Source organism: Natator depressus, chromosome 8 (assembly GCF_965152275.1).
Source record: "Natator depressus isolate rNatDep1 chromosome 8, rNatDep2.hap1, whole genome shotgun sequence".
In the NCBI taxonomy this organism is placed as follows: Eukaryota; Metazoa; Chordata; order Testudines; family Cheloniidae; genus Natator; species Natator depressus.
This window is the reverse complement of record NC_134241.1, coordinates 40,031,601-40,049,817: the sequence shown is the minus strand read 5'-3', so window position 1 is coordinate 40,049,817 and position 18,217 is coordinate 40,031,601. Positions and strand designations below refer to the sequence as shown.

The 18,217-nt window shown below is 48.6% G+C and overlaps 1 protein-coding gene and 1 long non-coding RNA gene across 3 annotated transcripts in view; one reads left to right on the top strand and one right to left on the bottom strand.

The window, feature by feature from the left end:
* Positions 1 to 1,244, bottom strand: part of DELE1 (DAP3 binding cell death enhancer 1) — a 73,388-nt gene extending 72,144 nt beyond the window's left edge. For both annotated transcript variants that reach the window (XM_074960819.1, XM_074960818.1), the window contains exon 1: positions 1,114 to 1,244. In XM_074960819.1, coding sequence (XP_074816920.1) covers positions 1,114 to 1,234 — 121 coding nt within the window. In that variant the 5' untranslated portion in view covers positions 1,235 to 1,244. The remainder of the gene's footprint in view (positions 1 to 1,113) is intronic.
* Positions 314 to 17,967, top strand: LOC141992133 (uncharacterized). The gene is made up of 4 exons (XR_012640534.1): positions 314 to 360; positions 3,592 to 3,672; positions 16,737 to 16,875; positions 17,735 to 17,967. It is a non-coding gene; the product is annotated as an uncharacterized LOC141992133 (long non-coding RNA).
* Positions 17,968 to 18,217: the final 250 nt, after the last annotated feature.

Sequence of the window (18,217 nt, the reverse complement as noted above, 5' to 3'; positions counted from 1 at the left end):
TGTAGGGTTAATTAAAACGGAAATTGTAGTTTAGCAAGTAATTGAATTTACTAGAGGACTGCCTGGTAGTCACAGTTTAGTGAGCATGTAATAACTGAAAGGGGCTGGGGGGAAAGAGCTCCCTTTCATGAACATCCATCCAGTCAGTTAGCTATGAAATTCCTCTTGCTGGCTGTTCTCTGCTTGCTTTACCTGTAAAGGGTTAACAAAGTTCCCCAGATAAAGGAAAAGGAGTGGGCACCTGACCAAAAGAGCCAATGGGAGGCTAGAGCTTTTTAAAATGGGAAAAAAACTTCCCCTTTGTCCCGGGCATGGAGCAGCAATGCTATAAGCACGAATGCAATTGAAGGCTTGAACCAGGTACAAAAATTCATCTTCCATACCTAGGAGAAATCATTGGACAGGGCATGTTTAAATAGATGCAATTAGGTTTATTTTGGCTTGTGGATCAAAGTCCCCCCCCCCCCATTTTAAAAAGTTTTAGCCTCCCTTTTCCTTTACCTGGGGAACTCTTTACAGCTAAAGCAAGCAGAGAACAGCCACCAAGAGGGACTTGATAGCTAACTGGCTGGCCGGGTGTTCATGAAAGGGAGCTTCCCCCCCCCCCCCCATTTATTACACTAACCTTCCCACGCGGCAGGTGTAACTGGGCCACTGAGTCCTGGGCACCACTTTACTGAGCCAGCGACAGGCTGGGGAGGGCGCTCAGGTCCGGGCTGGGGAGGCTGATTGCTAGGACGGAATTACACAGCTGGACGGCCCGGTTAGGCTCTGGGAACGTTAAGGGTTCAGGACGGGAGCTGAGGGAGGAAGGCAGGCAAGCAGGCAGCTAGCGCGGGGGGGGGTGTCTAAGGCGACTTGCTAAAAGGAAAATGCGACCTTGCGGCGGGAAGTGGGCCGAGCCTTCCCGCCCCAGCGCCGCGCCGGGGTCAAGAGCTGCCCGGCCGGGCTGCGGATGCCCTCAGAGCGCGGGGCAGGGCTCGCCGGCCTATGCCTTCGCTCAGGCCGCCCCCGCTGCGGGCGTCGGGACATCGCCCAGCCCCGCCCTAGCAGCGCTGTTGAGCCCCGGCCCGGCCCGGGTGTGTTGTGTGAGCCCCGCTCCAGACCCCTGACCTCGGCTCAGCAGCCCCGGCAGCCTCCACATCCCGGTCCCGAGTCCCGCCTCCCAGGCGGCACCGCGCGAGAGAGCACAGAGTGGAAACGTCAGGGGTGGAGGGGCCTCGGCAGAAACCATGGAGAAGGAAAGTGAGGACTAGAGGGGGCCAAATGAACCCATAGAGAGGCAGCGTGAAGGCTAGATGGGACACACCAGACAGGATGTGTGAAGGATAGAATACCCCTGAAACCATAAATAAGAGCTGTGTAGACTAGGGACCATATACCATAGAGAGGATATGGGAAGGCTAGACGGTGCCAAACCCGACCATAGAGAGGCAATAGCTAGGATAGACTAACCCGGAATCATAAAGGAGGCACACGTTAGAGGGGCCAAAGAGAGGAAATCCAGGGGGTGTAGGAGAGACAGACTCCTCGAGGGAACCTGCGGTTGCTGGCTGGCAGGGCCCCACTCACACGGAGACCAGCAACGTGTGGGCTGTGGAGGACTGGTGGGTGGCTCAGGCATGAGCCTGCTCACCCAGGTGACTGGTCACTGATAGGGTTGCTAACTTTCTAATGGCACAAAACCAAACACCCTAGCCCTGCCCCTTCTCTGAGGCCCCACCCTCTGCTCGTTGGATTCCCCCTCACTCACTTTCACTGGGCTGGGGCAGGGGGTTGGGGTGTGGGAGAAGGTGAGGGCTCTGGGGATGAGGGGTTTGGGGTGTAGGAGGGGGCTCAATTCAAGTCAGCTCTGTGTTTTTGGGGAGCCAGGGTGCAGTATATAGCCAGTCTGACTCATGAAAGACACCCACACCCCCAGTCTCTGCTTGAACCAAAACTGATCAGAGAAAAGGCTTACAGAGTGCAGTGAAGGGCCGTTGCGAGACACACCTAGACCCCCTCCTGGCAAGGATGACAAGATTAAGACATCTCCATTCGCATACAGAATGAAGAACAGCGATAACTCCCCTAGCCTCATCTACATGAAAGATGGGACAGAGATTGGCATAAAGAGTGAAGAATAGAGAACCACACTGAACTCTGGGACCAGAAAAGCAGGGATACACTGCATCATGGGAATTTCTGTTCCAGATGTTAATGAACCTACACCTGCACACACCCAGCTCAACAATTATCAGACCAATTCTAGTAATAAATCCTTGATGGATATCCAAAATACTGAAGCAGCTTAATTGCATTGTGAGCTCCCTGGAAGAAAACACCACCCATAGCCAAGAGTGATCAGCTCCTATTGTCTAGCCTAAAGAAAACCCTTAAGTCATCGGTTTATCCATAAACAAATCTGGTGTTCTCCCTTGAACCATTGTATTTTCTCTACAAAAACCCCTACCTATGCCCAAGTAAGTGTTCTGATGCATAGACTCAAACTCTATATCAGTTCCACTGGGACTCCATCTCCTGACTGATTGTGCTGGGGGCTCTGCCTGTCTTCTGCACTCAGGACCCTGAGCTACCACCATCATCTGGGAACCCCGACCAGTTCACACTTCAGGGAGTGATAGATCCTTTTTTCCCCTCTGTCTCTGTTTTCCTTTCTACCTCAGGTATTAACCTTTAATAATGTTATGTTGGTTTTGGCTCTCCTTGTGTAGTTATCACTATTATTCAATAAATAACTTTTATGGTTAAGCTGGTTGCTTCTCTCTCTCTCTGAACTTTACTCTTTTGTGGTTTTAGCTTCCCCCATTTACTCTGCAGCAACACTTCTTTTACCTGAGCTAAAGATCCTTGTAGTGCCCAAAAATACTGTGGGGTTTGCTCATCAAGTGGGTAACTACCAGTACAATTCGCAAAAAGAAAAGGAGTACTTGTGGCACCTTAGAGACTAACCAATCTATTTGAGCATAAGCTTTCATGAGCTACAGCTCACTTCATCGGATGCATACTGTGGAAAGTTTAGAAGATCTTATTATATACACACAAAGCATGAAAAAATACCTCCTCCCACCCCACTCTCCTGCTGGTAATAGCTTATCTAAAGTGATCACTCTCCTTACAATGTGTATGATAATCAAGGTGGGCCATTTCCAACACAAATCCAGGTTTTCTCACCGCCCCCCCCCCCCCACATAAACTCACTCTCCTGCTGGTAATAGCTTATCCAAAGTGATCACTCTCCTTACAATGTGTATGATAATCAAGGTGGGCCATTTCCAGCACAAATCCAGGGTTTAACAAGAACGTCTGAGGGGGGCGGGGTAGGAAAAAACAAGGGGAAATAGGCTACCTTGCATAATGACTAAGCCACTCCCAGTCTCTATTCAAGCCTAAGTTAATTGTATCCAATTTGCAAATGAATTCCAATTCAGCAGTTTCTCGCTGGAGTCTGGATTTGAAGGTTTTTTGTTGTAAAATAGCGACTTTCATGTCTGTAATCGCGTGACCAGAGAGATTGAAGTGTTCTCTGACTGGTTTATGAATGTGATAATTCTTGACATCTGATTTGTGTCCATTTACTCTTTTACGTAGAGACTGTCCAGTTTGACCAATGTACATGGCAGAGGGGCATTGCTGACACATGATGGCATATATCACATGGTGGATGTGCAGGTGAACGAGCCTCTGATAGTGTGGCTGATGAAATGGCCCAACTTGATTATCATACACATTGTAAGGAGAGTGATCACTTTAGATAAGCTATTACCAGCAGGAGAGTGGGGTGGGAGGAGGTATTTTTTCATGCTTTGTGTGTATATAATAAGATCTTCTAAACTTTCCACAGTATGCATCCGATGAAGTGAGCTGTAGCTCATGAAAGCTTATGCTCAGATAAATTGGTTAGTCTCTAAGGTGCCACAAGTACTCCTTTTCTTTTTGCGAATACAGACTAACACGGCTGTTACTCTGATACCAGTACAATTGTGACGTGAAAGTGGGATAGGGACGTGTTAAACCTGTGGCACATAAGGGTGGGGGGGCAGCTGAAAGTGCTGCTCAGCCCAGCCTATTGAGACGAGGGGCACATAAGGGTGACAGCTTGAAGGTGCTGTTTAAACCAGCCCATTGAGTACAGGAACATATAAGGGGATCAGCTTGAGAGTGCTGATTGACCCGGTCCGCTCAGACTTGCTCTGTTAGTGTGTGTGTGTGTGTCTTCATTTAGTTCGAGGGCTGGAGAAACCCAGTCCTGGGGAACCTAGGTCCTGCAGGATAGCTCCACTGGGAGGGAACTTGCAGAAGGAAGGAGTAGAGCTCCATATGAGAACACAAGTGACATAAGCAGTACATTAATAGAATTACAGAACCTCCCCACCCATTCCGAAGAGTAACCCTAATAAATGAGCATACCCCAAAGTAACGGGCATATCTGGTACCAGGCTCCAGACTTGGGGGTGGGGCTGAGGGATTTCGAGTGCAGGAGGGGGCTGTGGGTTGAGACAGGGGGTTGGGGTGTGGCACGGGGTGCAGGCTCTGGGCTGGGGATGAGGGGTTCAGGGTGTGTGAGGGGGCTCTGGGCTGGGGCAGGGAGTTGGGTTGTGTGTGCGGGGGGTGAGGGCTCTGGCTGGGGGTGCAGGCTCTGGGATGGGGCTGGGGATAAGGGGTTTGGAGTGCAGGAGGGGGCTCCGGGTTGGAGGGGTCAGGTCTGGGGCTGGGGGTTGGGGCGCTTGCTTACCTCGGTCGGCTCCAGGTCAGCGGAGCACTGGGGCTAAGGTGGGCTCCCTGCCTGTCCCGGCTCCGCACTGTGCCCCGGAAGCGGCCAGCAGTCTGGCTCCTAAGTGGAAGGGCCAGGAGGCTCTGCATGCTGCTTTTGCCTGCAGGCACTGCCCCACTCCACCCAGCTCCCTTTGGCCACGGTTCCTGGCCAATGGGAGTGCGAAGCCACTGTTTGGGGCAGGTGCAGCGCACGGAGTCCCATGGCCCCTTCCTAGGAGCCGGACCTGCTGGCCGTTTCTGGGGTGCAGTGCGGTGCCAGGATAATTAGGGACTAGCTTGCCTTAGACCCAAAGCACCACCGACCGGACTTTTAACGGCCTGGTCGGCAGTGCTGACCGAACCTGCCAAGGTCCCTTTTCAACTAGGCGTTCCAGTCAAAAACCAGATGCCTGGCAATCTTAGTCACTGATGGGTGCTATAGCAACAGCCAGGCCCGCTCCCGGTGGGCAGCGCCTTAGGTGGTGTCCTGCCTCTGGATGAGACACGGGTCCGGGGACACAGCTGCCCAGCAGCCTCTGAGTACGCATTGGCACTGGGGGCCTGAACCTCAGCCCCCCAGCTCCTCAGCACGGCCAGCCGGGCTCCGGAGCGAACATGGCCTGGTTGCGGCAGGCGGGCTCACAGGGCTGCTGCAGTGACTCAGCCCCTGTTGCTGGCACCGAACTCCTGGCCAAGTATAGTGCGAGAAACTGCTACCTGTAGGAATTTGTTACCTGTAGCAGTTACTCATATGTAAGGGATTGTAAAAAAAATCTGCTCTTGTAAAAAACTGCTATCTGATGTACCAAATTCCTACAGATAGCAGTTTCTCGCTATACTTGGCCAGGAGTGTAGTGCCAGCAGGAAGGTATGGGCGCTTCAGGGAAGGTGTGTCCTTGGGGAGGGTCTCTCCGCCTCCGGCCAGTGGCTGACTCTGCCCTGAAGCAGGAAAGATGTGTTATGTGGTTCAGTGAGGCCATGTACATTCACAGGGATGAGAACATCCCTGAATCCGGCCAATGCAACTCTAGTGGCCTTGTCAGCTCATGCTGGGAGTAGGGCCATAGTCCTCAGCGATAGTCTGCAGAGAGGGACTATCCTCTCTCTGCACAAGGAGGTGCGTGCAACAGGGGAGGCCTCCTGATTCATACTGAGAAAGGGCAATCGGCTAGTTATCTTAGGTGCCTGTACATGAATGTAAGAAGCCTGGGAAACAAGCAGGAAGAGTTGGAAGTCCTGGCACAATCAAGAAACTATAATATGATTGGAATAACAGAGACTTGGTGGGGTAACTCACATGATTGGAGCACTGTCATGGATGGGTATAAACCAGGGGCCTCAAACTCAGTTTACCTTAGGGCCAGTGCCAGTCCTCAAATCCTCCCAGTGGGCCAATAATGTCACGGAAGATAGTTTCACACCACCTCCCAGCCCATTTCCCACCCTTTTCCCTCGCTCCCTTGACCTCATGTCGCCCCGGCTGACTGTGCCCGGCGACTAGTGACGTTGCCTCCATGGCTGACTCTGCCCAGCAACCAATGATGCTGCCTCCATGGCTGACTCTGCCCAGCAACCAGTGATAGTATCTCTGTTCCTCTCCCCCAGCCAATGGGAGCTGCGGGAGGCGGTGCCTGTAGCAGACAGCTGGCAGCCTGGCTGCATAGGTCTCTGTGCGGGCAACAGCAGGGATAGGGAACTGCTTGCAGGGAGCGGAGCTGCCCGAGGTGAATGACAGGTTGCCGAGTGCAACCCCTGGGAGGGTCCAAGGAGCAGCAGGATGGAGCAACGTTGTGGGGAGGAACATGTGAATCTCTCCTGCCCACTTCTCTCCCGTCCCACCCCACCTCAGCCAGCAGCCGTGAGGGCCGGATGAAAGAACTTTTAAAAAAGTTTCCGCGGGCCACATTACGGAGGTTTTTGGGCCGCAGATGGCCTGCGGGCCGGGACTTTGAGTCCCCTGGTATAAACGGTTCAGGAAGGACAGGAGGGGGAGAAAAGGTGGAGGAGTTGCACTGTATGTAAGAGAGCAGTATGATTGCTCAGAGCTCCAGTGTTAAACTGGAGAAAAGCCTGTTGACAGTCTTTGGGTTAAGTTTAGAGGCAAGAGCAACAGGGATGATATTGTGGTGGGCTATAGACCACCAGCCCAGGAGGATGAGGTAGACGAGGCTTTCTTCAGACACTTACAGAGGTTTCTAGATCACACATCCTGGTTCTCATGGGGGACTTCAATCACCCTGATATCTGCTGGGAGAGCAATACAGCAGTGCACAGACAATGCAGGAAGTTTTTGGAGAGTGTTGGGGACAACTTCCTGGTGCAAGTGCTGGAGGAACCAACTAGGGGCCATGCTTCTCTTGACCTGCTGCTCACAAACATGGAAGAACTGGTAGTGGAAGTAGAAGTTGATGGCAATCCTGGGCAGCAGTGACCATGAGATGGTCAAATTCAGGATCTTGACAAAAGGAAGAAAGGAGGGGCTGCAGAATACGGACGCTGGAGTTCAGAAAAGCAGACTTTGACTCCCTCAGGGAACTGATGGGCAGGATCCCCTGGCAGGCTAATATGAGAGGGAAAGGAGTCCAGGAGAGCTGGCTGTATTTTAAAGAAGCCTTATTGAGGGGGCAGGAACAAACTATCCCGATGTGCAAAAAGAATAGGAAATACCCCAGGCATATTTGGCTTAAGAGAGAAATCTTCAGTGAGCTTAAACACAAAGAGGAATCTTACAAGAAGTGGAAACTTGGACAGATGACTAGGGAGGAGTATAAAGACATTGCTCGAGCATGCAGGGGTGAAATCAGGAAGGCCAAAGCACAATTGCAGCTGCAGTTCGTAAGGGATGTGAAGAGTAACAAGAAGGGTTTCTACAGGTATGTTAGCAACAAGAAGGTGGTCAGGGAAAGTGTGGGACCCTTACTGAATGGGGAAGGCAACCTAGTGCCACATAATGTAGAAAAAGCTGAAGTACTCAATGCTTTTTTTTGCCTTGGTCTTCACAGACAAGGTCAGCTCCCAGACTGCTGCACTGGGCAGCACAGTATGGGGAGGAGATGAACAGCCCTGAGCAGAGAAAGAACAGGTTAAGGACTATTTAGTAAAGGTGGACATGCACAAGTCTATGGGGCCAGATGCAATGCATCTTAGGGTGCTGAGGGAGTTGGCTGATGTGATTGCAGAGCCACTGGCCAAGGGCAAGTCATGCCTGACCAACCTGATTGCCTTCTATGATGAGATAAGTGGCTCTGTGGATATGGGTAAAGCAGTGGACGTGATATACCTTGCTTTAGCAAAGCTTTTCATACAGTTTCCCACAGTATTCTTGCCAGCAAATTAAAGATGTATGGATTGGATGAATGGACTATAAAGTGGATAGAAAGCTGGCTAGATTGTCGGGATCAATGGGTAGCGATCAACGGCTCGATATCTAGTTGGCAGCTGGTATCAAGCGGAGTGCCCCAGAGGTTGGTCCTGGCGCCGGTTTTGTTCAACATCTTCATTAATGATCTGGATGATGGGATAGATTGTACCCTCAGCAAGTTTATGGATGACGCTAAGCTGTGGGGAGAGGTAGATATGCTGGAGGGTAGGGATAGGGTCCAGAGTGACCTAGACAGATTGGAGGATTGGGCCAAAAGAAATCTGATGAGGTTCAACAAGGACAAGTGCAGAGTCCTGCTCTTAGGATGGAAGAATCCCAGGCACTGCTACAGGCTGGGGACCGACTGGCTAAGTGGCAGTTCTGCAGAAAAGTACCTGGGAATTACAGTGGACGAGAAGCTGGATATGAGTCAACAGTGTGCCCATGTTGCCAAGAAGGCTAACAGCATAAATTAGTAGGAGCATTGTCAGCAGATCGAAGGAAATTATTATTCCCCTCTATTTGGCACTGGTGAGGCCACATCTGGAGTATTGCATCTAGTTTTGGGCCCCCCACTACAGAAAGGATTTGGACAAATTGGAGGGAGTCCAGCAGAGTGCAACAAAAATGATTAGGGGTCTGGGGCACATGATTTATGAGGAGTGGCTGCGGGAACTGGGATTGTTTAGTCTGCAGAAGAGAAGAGTGAGGGGGGATTTGATAGCTGCCTTCAAGTACCTGAAGGGGAATTCCAAAGTGGATGGAGCTCGGCTGTTCTCAGTGATGGCAGATGACAGAACAAGAAGCAATGGTCTCAAGTTGCAGTGGGGGAGGTCTAAGTTGGATATTAGGAAACACTATTTCACTAGGAGGGTGGTGAAGCACTGGAATGGGTTACCTAGGGAGGTGGTGGAATCGCCGTCCTTAGAAGTTTTTAAGGCCCGGCTTGATAAAGCCCTGGCTGGGATGATTTAGTTGGTGTTGGTCCTGCTTTGAGCAGAGGATTGGACTAGATGAACTCCTGAGGTCTCTTCTAACCGTTCTATTACCAGCAGGAGAGTGAGTTTGTGTGGGGGGGGGGGGGTGAGAAAACCTGGATTTGTGCTGGAAATGGCCCAACTTTATTATCATACACATTGTAAGGAGAGTGATCACTTTAGATAAGCTATTACCAGCAGGAGAGTGGGGTGGGAGGAGGTATTTTTTCATGCTTTATGTGTATATAATAAGATCTTCTACACTTTCCAAAGTATGCATCCGATGAAGTGAGCTGTAGCTCACGAAAGCTTATGCTCAAATAAATTGGTTAGTCTCTAAGGTGCCACAAGTACTCCTTTTCTTTTTGCGAATACAGACTAACACGGCTGTTACTATGAAACTCTTCTAACCGTAATCTTCTATGATTCTGTAATTCTATTCCTTGGTCGGTGGTGCTTATAGTGGTCATCCTTCTAGTTTAAACCATGCAGCTCCGTTTCCCAAGGTTCAAAGGGGAAAATGGACATTTCTAGGGATAACAAGGGTATCCAGAGTTAGAAGAGTTAATGCTAATGTGTGGCTTGCAGGAGCTTCATGCTTCAGATCTTAAGACATCTCTAACTACTCAGGATTAGGAGTTTCTTATCCCTTCCTCTGAAGCTTCTGGTGCTTGACACTGTCAGACATGGGATGCTGGGTTAGATAGACCCTAGTCTGAGCCAGTCTGGTAGTTCCTATGTTCCCTAAAATCCTGTGGGTCTGAATGTTTAATTTGCATGCATGGAGTAGCTACTACAGTTCTTACATTAAATACATGGTGACCTCATAGCTTCTGCGTGGCCCTGGCTCAGATCACACACAAACACTATCGACTCAGACCATATTGGCAGTGTGCGCCAGATATGCATAGTTTGGGCCACAAGTCATTATTTGTAGAACCCTGTCCCAGGAGGTAGCCTTGAGTCTGTAAAGAGCTCATTAGCTGTTGCTTCTTGCTCATGTGCTTTTCTCTTAGGTGCTCCTGCTCTTTCCTGGCTTTTAGAAGTTGTTTCTATATACTTCTTTCTTGCTTCTGTCAAAGTCAGATTCAGGACTCACATAATTTGTCAGACTCTCTGTTTATTAGCAAAGCGCTTTGCCAGTGCACCCAGATATATGTGAGCCCCCTGCAAAAGCTCAGTCTAACTTATTTATACAGAAGCCAAAGCCAATTTAACATAGGAGACAAAAGGAAGCAGAAACTGACAAATATACATACATATCTTATTTGCCGTTTACCAATCTCCTAGCTCAGTAGGAGCTCTAAGTTAATTAGTTTGAGGACCCATTGTCTCACACTCCTTAATGTTTCTCTTCCTGACAACTATATTTCAACAAACCCTTCAAGTAGCATTTCTTTAATGAATTATAATTTCAATATAATTCATTCTACTTTCACAATCCCTCCTTTTGGTCAAGCTACGCAATGACCAACAATTACTGGGTTCCACATATCAATCGTTCTTTATCTCTTTGTTCATCAGTGATATTTAAAATCATCAAATTAGCACTCTGGTTTGGGGCAGCTATCTGTGAAGCATGCCTGACACAATTTTGGATACAACAGGAAAGTAACTGAAAACATACAAAAAATATTAGGATTCCAAACAGGAGAGTTAGGGCTCCCTGAAACAACCAGTTTCCTATGCCAGAGAAATTGAAAAGGTTACTTACCACTTCCATAAAGAACTTGGTTCTTCGTGGGGAAGATATGCAATTTGTTCTAAGTGGCTAGCACGATCTATTACCTCATTGGTGTTGTCTGGTATATACACACAGCAGTCTTTTCCAATGAGAGCACAAGTCCCTCCTTTTGCCGCCAGCACTATGTCCAATGCCTGATGGTTTTGGAGGGCCATCTGTCGGATTGCCCCTGTTTCTTTGGCCAGGGCTCTTAAACTTTCTCCAGTTTCATTTGCCATTATTTCAATTACTGCTTGTAACCTTAGGAGCTTTTTGCATGGTGTATTACTCCCCCTAATGGTATGAAGGAACCGCCAATGGCCTCTTCCCAGGTTAAGAGGCTTATGTTATTTACATACCATTGGGCATCTGTTAAGTCCCTTCTTTTTCGCCTGAATTTGTGGAGGCGTTCTCGAGGGAAAGTTCCTAGCACTCGGAATTGTGGGAAGAGTCGGGCAGGATGACAGATTCCTGACCAATTAGCTGGTAGTGCGGTATAAGCTCTGGTCCCGCACACCCAGTGATGGCCTATTAAGGCCGGGAAGGGTCGGTTGCACCCATTTGTCATATAGGTGTTTGCAAAGGAGGAGTAGTATCCCCCAAAGGGTACAGCGTAATTCTCCTTACGAGGAGTGGTGTTATTTGCATGACTGTAGGGGGAACATGAGATTGATTTCTCTGTTTGAATTCATATCTCCATACCCGGCCCGCCACTTTTAGTTTTGTTTGAATAATCCCATACACCATTGGCCACAATATGCTGAAGGCAACGGTTTTTCCCCAGATCCAGCCCTGTCCCATTACACACCCAACACCAATGACCTTTTCCCTCCACCACACTTATCCATTTAGATGCATTTATTCCCACCGCTTCCCAAGTGTCATTGCTGTTCCATATTTTGTTAAACGGACGAGGCCCTCCAGTGAGGTCTGGGGACTTGAGTGGGATAGCCAGGACAGGAACACCAGTTTGAGAGTGGGCTGGGATGTGGCTGCAGACCAAGCAATGAGAAATATTAAGGGTCTGAGCTATCCACACCTGCTGCTGGATAAAAGAATTGTCATCGTGGTCTCCCCAGGCCGTAAGATACCAGCAGCCGAGGAACAGCATCTTCTTCTGGCAACCCTTACGAGAGCGTAGATTGTAAGGTATTGCAGACTGTTCCTCTACGTCTTCTTCTGGAGTCAAAATTGACTCTGCGTTGTCCTGAGGTGATGATTGGTTCTCTGGGGATGGTGCCTTCTTACACTGTGAAGCATGTATCCACGCTGCGATGCCAGATAGTTTAACAGCCGTCTGTATAGTAAGCAGTTCCTGATGAGGACCCTTCCACCGGGGCTCCAAGGCGTGCTTTTGATAATGGCGCCGTACGTAGACCCAATCACCTGGCTCGAGGTTATGGCAAGCGTCGGAGGTGGGTTCCGTGGGCCAGGCGGCTCGAACCTGTGAATGGAAGTGACTTACAGCTTGCATTAGTCCCTTGCAATACTGAAGGAGCGCACTGTGAGTCAAGTTCAAATCTGGAAGGGGAGTAATGGTAGTCATAGCTCGCATAGGGTGTCCCATAACAATTTCAAAGGGACTTAATTTATGCCTTTGGGATGGAGTGGATCTCATGTCCATAAGGGCTAATGGTAAGGCTACTGGCCAGCTTAATCCTGTAGAGTCACAAATTTTAGCAAGCTTATTCTTAAGTACACCATTTCGTCTTTCAACTGCAATTTCACTCTGTGGGTGGTAGGGACAGTGCAACGGGTGTTTGATATGCAATATACGGTCCAGGTGTTGAACAAGTTGTCCAGTAAAATGTGTACCCTGATCACTGGACAGAGTAGCAGGAATTCCCTTGGCAGGCATAATATGATTTAACAAACATTTGGCAACAGACAGTGAGTCAGCCTTGCGACAAGGAAAGGCTTCAATCCAACCAGAGAATAAATATACCATAACAATATAAATTCATATTGTTGACACCTAGGCATTTTTACAAAATCAAGTTGCCAATGCAAGAACGGTGCTTGAGGCAGGCCCCAGAACCCCTGGGCCACTTTTACAAGTTTACCAATATTATGGCTTTGGCAAATGGTACAGGCTGCACAGTGGCAGGCTGCAAAAGAGCTAAAATCGGGGGGGAGTCACCATCCTGTCTTAGTTACAGCAGAGACCATCCCCTCCTTTCCGACATGCAAAACACCGTGTAGCAGGGCGGCCAGAGACGGGTAGAGTGAAAAGGGGGCTACAAAAGCACCAGTAGGTGAGCACCAAAAAGAATTGGGATGTAGAGAGCAACCCTGGGCAACCCAGGATTCTTGCTCGGTTTCTGGGGCAGAGTCTTGGAGCAGGGTGAGGTCAGTGAGGGACCAGGAGGGTAAGAGGAGAGCGGAGAGCAAGGGAATCAGACATTTCGACTAGGCGCGCTGCAGCAGCCACAGCACACAGGCAGGGGGGTAAGCCTTGGGCAACAGGGTCTAAAGTGGCAGAGAAATAATCCACTGGGCGGTTCTTTTCTCCGTGCATCTGAGTGAGAACTCCAAGTGCACACCTAGATTGTTTGTGGCAGAAAAGGGTAAAAGGCTTAGAATAGTCAGGCAGCCCTAAGGCAGGGGCAGAAGCCAAACCCTATTTGAGGGAAACAAAGGCAGAATTGGCCTCAGGGGGCCACGGCATGGGGTCAGGCACAGAGAATCGCGTGAATTCCTGGAGAGGTTTTGCAAGGGAGGCATATTGGGGAATCCATTGTCTGCAAAATCCAGCCATGCCTAAAAACTTCCGGACCTGGCGTGGGGAGCGGGGTCAGGGAAAGCTAAGGATAGCTTGGACGCGGGTGGGAGAAAGTGCACGGGAACCCTGGGAGAGGAGAAAGCCAAGGTATGTGACAGAAGTTTGACAGAGTTGTAGTTTAGAGCGAGAAGCTTTGTGACCCTTATTTGCTAGGGCAGTAAGGAGCACTAAAGAGTCAGTTTCAGAGGCAGACAATGAAGGGGGACAGAGGAGTAGATCATCTACATATTGGACTAGTGTGGACCTGGATGGGAAAACAAGGTCAGCAAGGTCTCGGGCTAATGCTTGGGAAAAATATGACGGGCTTTCAGTATACCCCTGAGGCAGTGTGGTCCATGTGTACTGTTGCCCCTTGTAAGAAAAGGCAAACAGGAACTGGGAGTCAGGGTGAACCGGGACAGAAAAGAAAGCAGAGCACAAATCAACAACAGTAAAACGAGTTGCATCTGGTGGGATAGAAGCCAGAATCTTTGAGAGGACAAGTTTTGATTCTGTCCACCTATGATTTGCCTCTTCCCACCACTGCATGTGTCATAAATATAAAGGGAAGGGTAAACCCCTCTAAATTCCCTCCTGGCCAGAGGAAAAATCCTCTCACCTGTAAAGGGTTAAGAAGCTAAAGGTAACCTCGCTGGCACCTGACCAAAATGACCAATGAGGAGACAAGATATTTCAAAAGCTGGGAGGAGGGAGAGAAACAAAGGGTCTGTGTCTGTCTGTATGCTGCTTTTGCTGGGGATAGAACAGGAATGGAGTCTTAGAACTTTAGTAAGTAATCTAGCTAGGTATGTGTTAGATTATGATTTCTTTAAATGGCTGAGAAAAGAATTGTGCTGAATAGAATGACTATTCCTGTCTGTGTATCTTTTTTGTAACTTAAGGTTTTGCCTAGAGGGATTCTCTATGTTTTGAATCTAATTACCCTGTAAGGTATCTACCATCCTGATTTTACAGAGGTGATTTCTTTACTTCTATTAAAAGTCTTCTTGTAAGAAAACTGAATGCTTTTTCATTGTTCTCAGATCCAAGGGTTTGGGTCTGTGGTCACCTATGCAAATTGGTGAGGATTTTTACCAAACCTTCCCCAGGAAGTGGGGTGCAAGGGTTGGGAGGATTTTGGGGGGAAAGACGTGTCCAAACTACGTTTCCCAGTAAACCCAGTTAGAGTTTGATGGTGGCAGTGGAGATCCAGGGACAAAGGATAAAATTAAAACTTCCCCAAGGTACAAATTAACCTTAGGAGGTTTTCATGCAGGTCCCCACATCTGTACCCTAGAGTTCAGAGTCGGGGAGGAACCTTGACAGCATGAAACAATCAACCTCTCCTTTTGCCAATTTAGTTTTAGGTTGGCCGAGTTTGTCTTTTAAGATGTCTACTCGGTGTTTGTCCCAAGATCCTAACAGTGGCCACTGAATTTTGGGATTCTCCTGAGTTAGCCTAGACCATTTTTCCAGAAATTTACAGGAGTCCGGACTCTTCCTAAAATACATAAAATGAGCCAGCGTTCCTTTAGGAAACTGTCCCGACTTAGACGTCTGGTTACCCATACAGGAGGACTTTACACACCAATCACACAAGAAGGAAAATTGGGTTCGTCAGAGCGATGCCCGGTGCAACACACAAAAGGAGCCCACAGGCTACTGCCTCAATCGCCCTTGCTTTCACACCAAGGGTTTTACCCAAGGCGCAGTGCGGCTGTGATTGTGCAGATTTCACTCACGCAGACCGTGGGGACAGGACCCCTTTGGTCAGCCAATCCCCGGACGGAGATGGCGCCCAGACTCAAACACACCACAGGGAGGACAGATAGACACAGAGACAAGACAGTCCTCAGTTTGGACAAAACACAGAAATAATTACCTGACCAGATTCCTGATGTCAGATCCCGGGATCCCTCCCAGAACAGAGTGGGAACCAACAGGTTCGATGGCGTAGACTTCACTGTGGTCATGCACCCTTCCGTTCTGGCGGAGGACCGCTCGGGCCAAATGCCCAGGTGCCGGCTTGCCACGGTCATCCTAAGAACAGTCAGGAGTCACGCGGCCCCAGTGAAGATGGTTGCCATCTCGGTGCAACCTCCAAATTGTCAAAGTGAGATTCAGGACTCACATAATTTGTCAGACCACTCTGTTTATTAGCAAAGCGCTTTGGTAATGCACCCAGATATACGTGAGCCCCCTGCAAAAGCTCAATCTAACTTATTTATACAGAAGCCAAAGCCTATTTAACATAGGAGACAAAAGGAAGCAGAAACTGACAAATATACATACATATCTTATTTGCATACTAACGTTTACCAATCTCCTAACTCAGTAGGAGCTCTAAGTTAATTAGTTTGAGGACCCATTGTCTCGCACTCCTTAATGTTTCTCTTCCTGACAACTATATTTCAACAAACCCTTCAAGTAGCATTTCTTTAATGAATTATAATTTCAATATAATTCATTCTACTTTCATACTTCCTTTTCAGTTGTTGCTGGTGAATATCCAGTTGAAATGACACCTTCTGTAGAGTCAGTGCTGCAGGCAGCCACCGTCATGATGCCCACACTGCTAGTACCCATTCACTATGCCACCGACTGCAACTCCAGAAAGTGTAGCGACAGGTGCTTCCCTCAGTGACTCGAAAGCAGAGCTTCCACAGGCTCCACAGCCAGCACCTGTCCCACTTGGGCTGCTGTAACGATGCTGCCTTTGGTGGGACACAACTGAGAGTATCAGTTGAGGACAAATTGCTTAGAGCAGGGCAGTCACAGCCCCAGGCTGGTGGTTCTCCACCTCTAAGGCACACCAAACCAGCCAAACAGAGAAGACTTTGGTCTCACCCCACTGGCTAACCATAAGTCATACAAACAGTTCCCTTAGACACTCAAGTTTCCCAGTATCAGCACCAGTGCTGACTCCAATCCACATAAGAAGTCTTCCTGGGGATGTTCAAGGTAGCATGTGAGCAATGCCTGCCACCTGCTAACTGAGTCAGGCATGGACATGTGACTTGCCCATGTGACTCCAAACTCCATCTTGCTGCTGTGATTTTCCACAGTAAGAACAAAGGGGTGACCTTCCACAGGGCAGAGAATATAAAAGGCCTGGAAACCCCTCCATTTTGTCTTCAATCCTGCTTCTTACTTTTGGAGGAACCTTGCTGCAAACTGAAGCTCTGAAGAAAGGACTGAATGACCCATCCCAGCTGTGGATGTACTCCAGAGACTTGATTTGAACCTGCAGTTTATTCCATCACTGCTACAATCCTGAACGAAGAACTTTGCCATTACTGTATGTAATTGATTCCATTTAACCAATTCTAGCTCTCATCTATATTTCTTTCTTTTTCTGAATAAACCTTTAGATTTTAGATTCTAAAGGATTGGCAACAGCGTGATTTGTGGGTAAGATCTGACTTGTATATTGACCTGGGTCTGGAGCTTGGTCCTTTGGGATTGGGAGAACCTTTTTGTCTTTTACTGGGGTATTGGTTTTCATAACCATTCGTCCCCATAACGAGCTCCCAAGGTCCATTGTCAGTTAAGTGTTTCTTGACTGGGCACTCACTGAGAATAGTCCTTTCTCAAGAACCTGACCAAATGCTTCACTGAGGCTACTTAGAATCAAACACATTAAGATATAAGTAAATAGCCAATATTCATAACTTTAAATACAAAAATGATACACACATACAGACAACATAATCATAACCAGCAAATCATATCCTTGTCATAGACACCTCACTTGACAACCTTTGTACTATATTTGCTGCAAATATATAACAGTGGTTGCAACAGTGATCTATACGGTCACAGTTCATGTCAATAACATCAGAGGCACCATCACCTCAGAACCTAGTGACTAAGCACAGGCCTATTCTACCAGTCTGGAACAGGAGGCTATGTGGGGCATATGACACTGAACTTCCTAGAGGGGTGAGCTAATGGGGCATCCCCAGGGGGAGCACAGGGTGGAGTGGCCCAGCTGAAGATTCCCAGTGCCAGTGCTGGGTGGAGTGGCCATGCTGAAGATCCCTAGGGGTGGTGCCAGGCAGAGTAGCTGAACGGGGGAAGCGCAGGGCTGACACTGAGTTGATGGGATGGGGGTATTGATCTTTCCCATGCTGACATTGGAATGCTTTCACATATAGGTCTGTGAGGTGTCACTCCTACCCTTCGTCCAGCCTGCCAGACACTTGAGTCTCCATAGCCGAAGTCTGATTCCTACACAATGAAATCTCCATCACCTTGTCAAGGAGAGCCTGGGTACTGGGGTTGGCAGTGCTGCAGCGCCTTCCAAAGGTCACAGCATGGATGGGAAAGACCTGGATCTGCCTGAGAAGATGGATATTGAAGTCTCCTATGCTGGGGAAGAACTGGATCTGGAGGCTCTTGGGGATGTTATAGCCATCACTGAGGACAACGTAAATGTTAGAACAGAACAGGGACTTGGGTGCCTTTATCTCAGGGGCCTAGATATATTGATCTCAGTTGATATTTCCTCCAAGCAGGTTTAGGTATTTTTTGGCTGTTTAAACCATCTTCAGCTTTTTATCTCTCCCCCGAGTCCATGTTATGAGGTCCTACTCCTCTATAATACCATTGTTGCAAGTCTGCTGCAGCATAGTGTGATA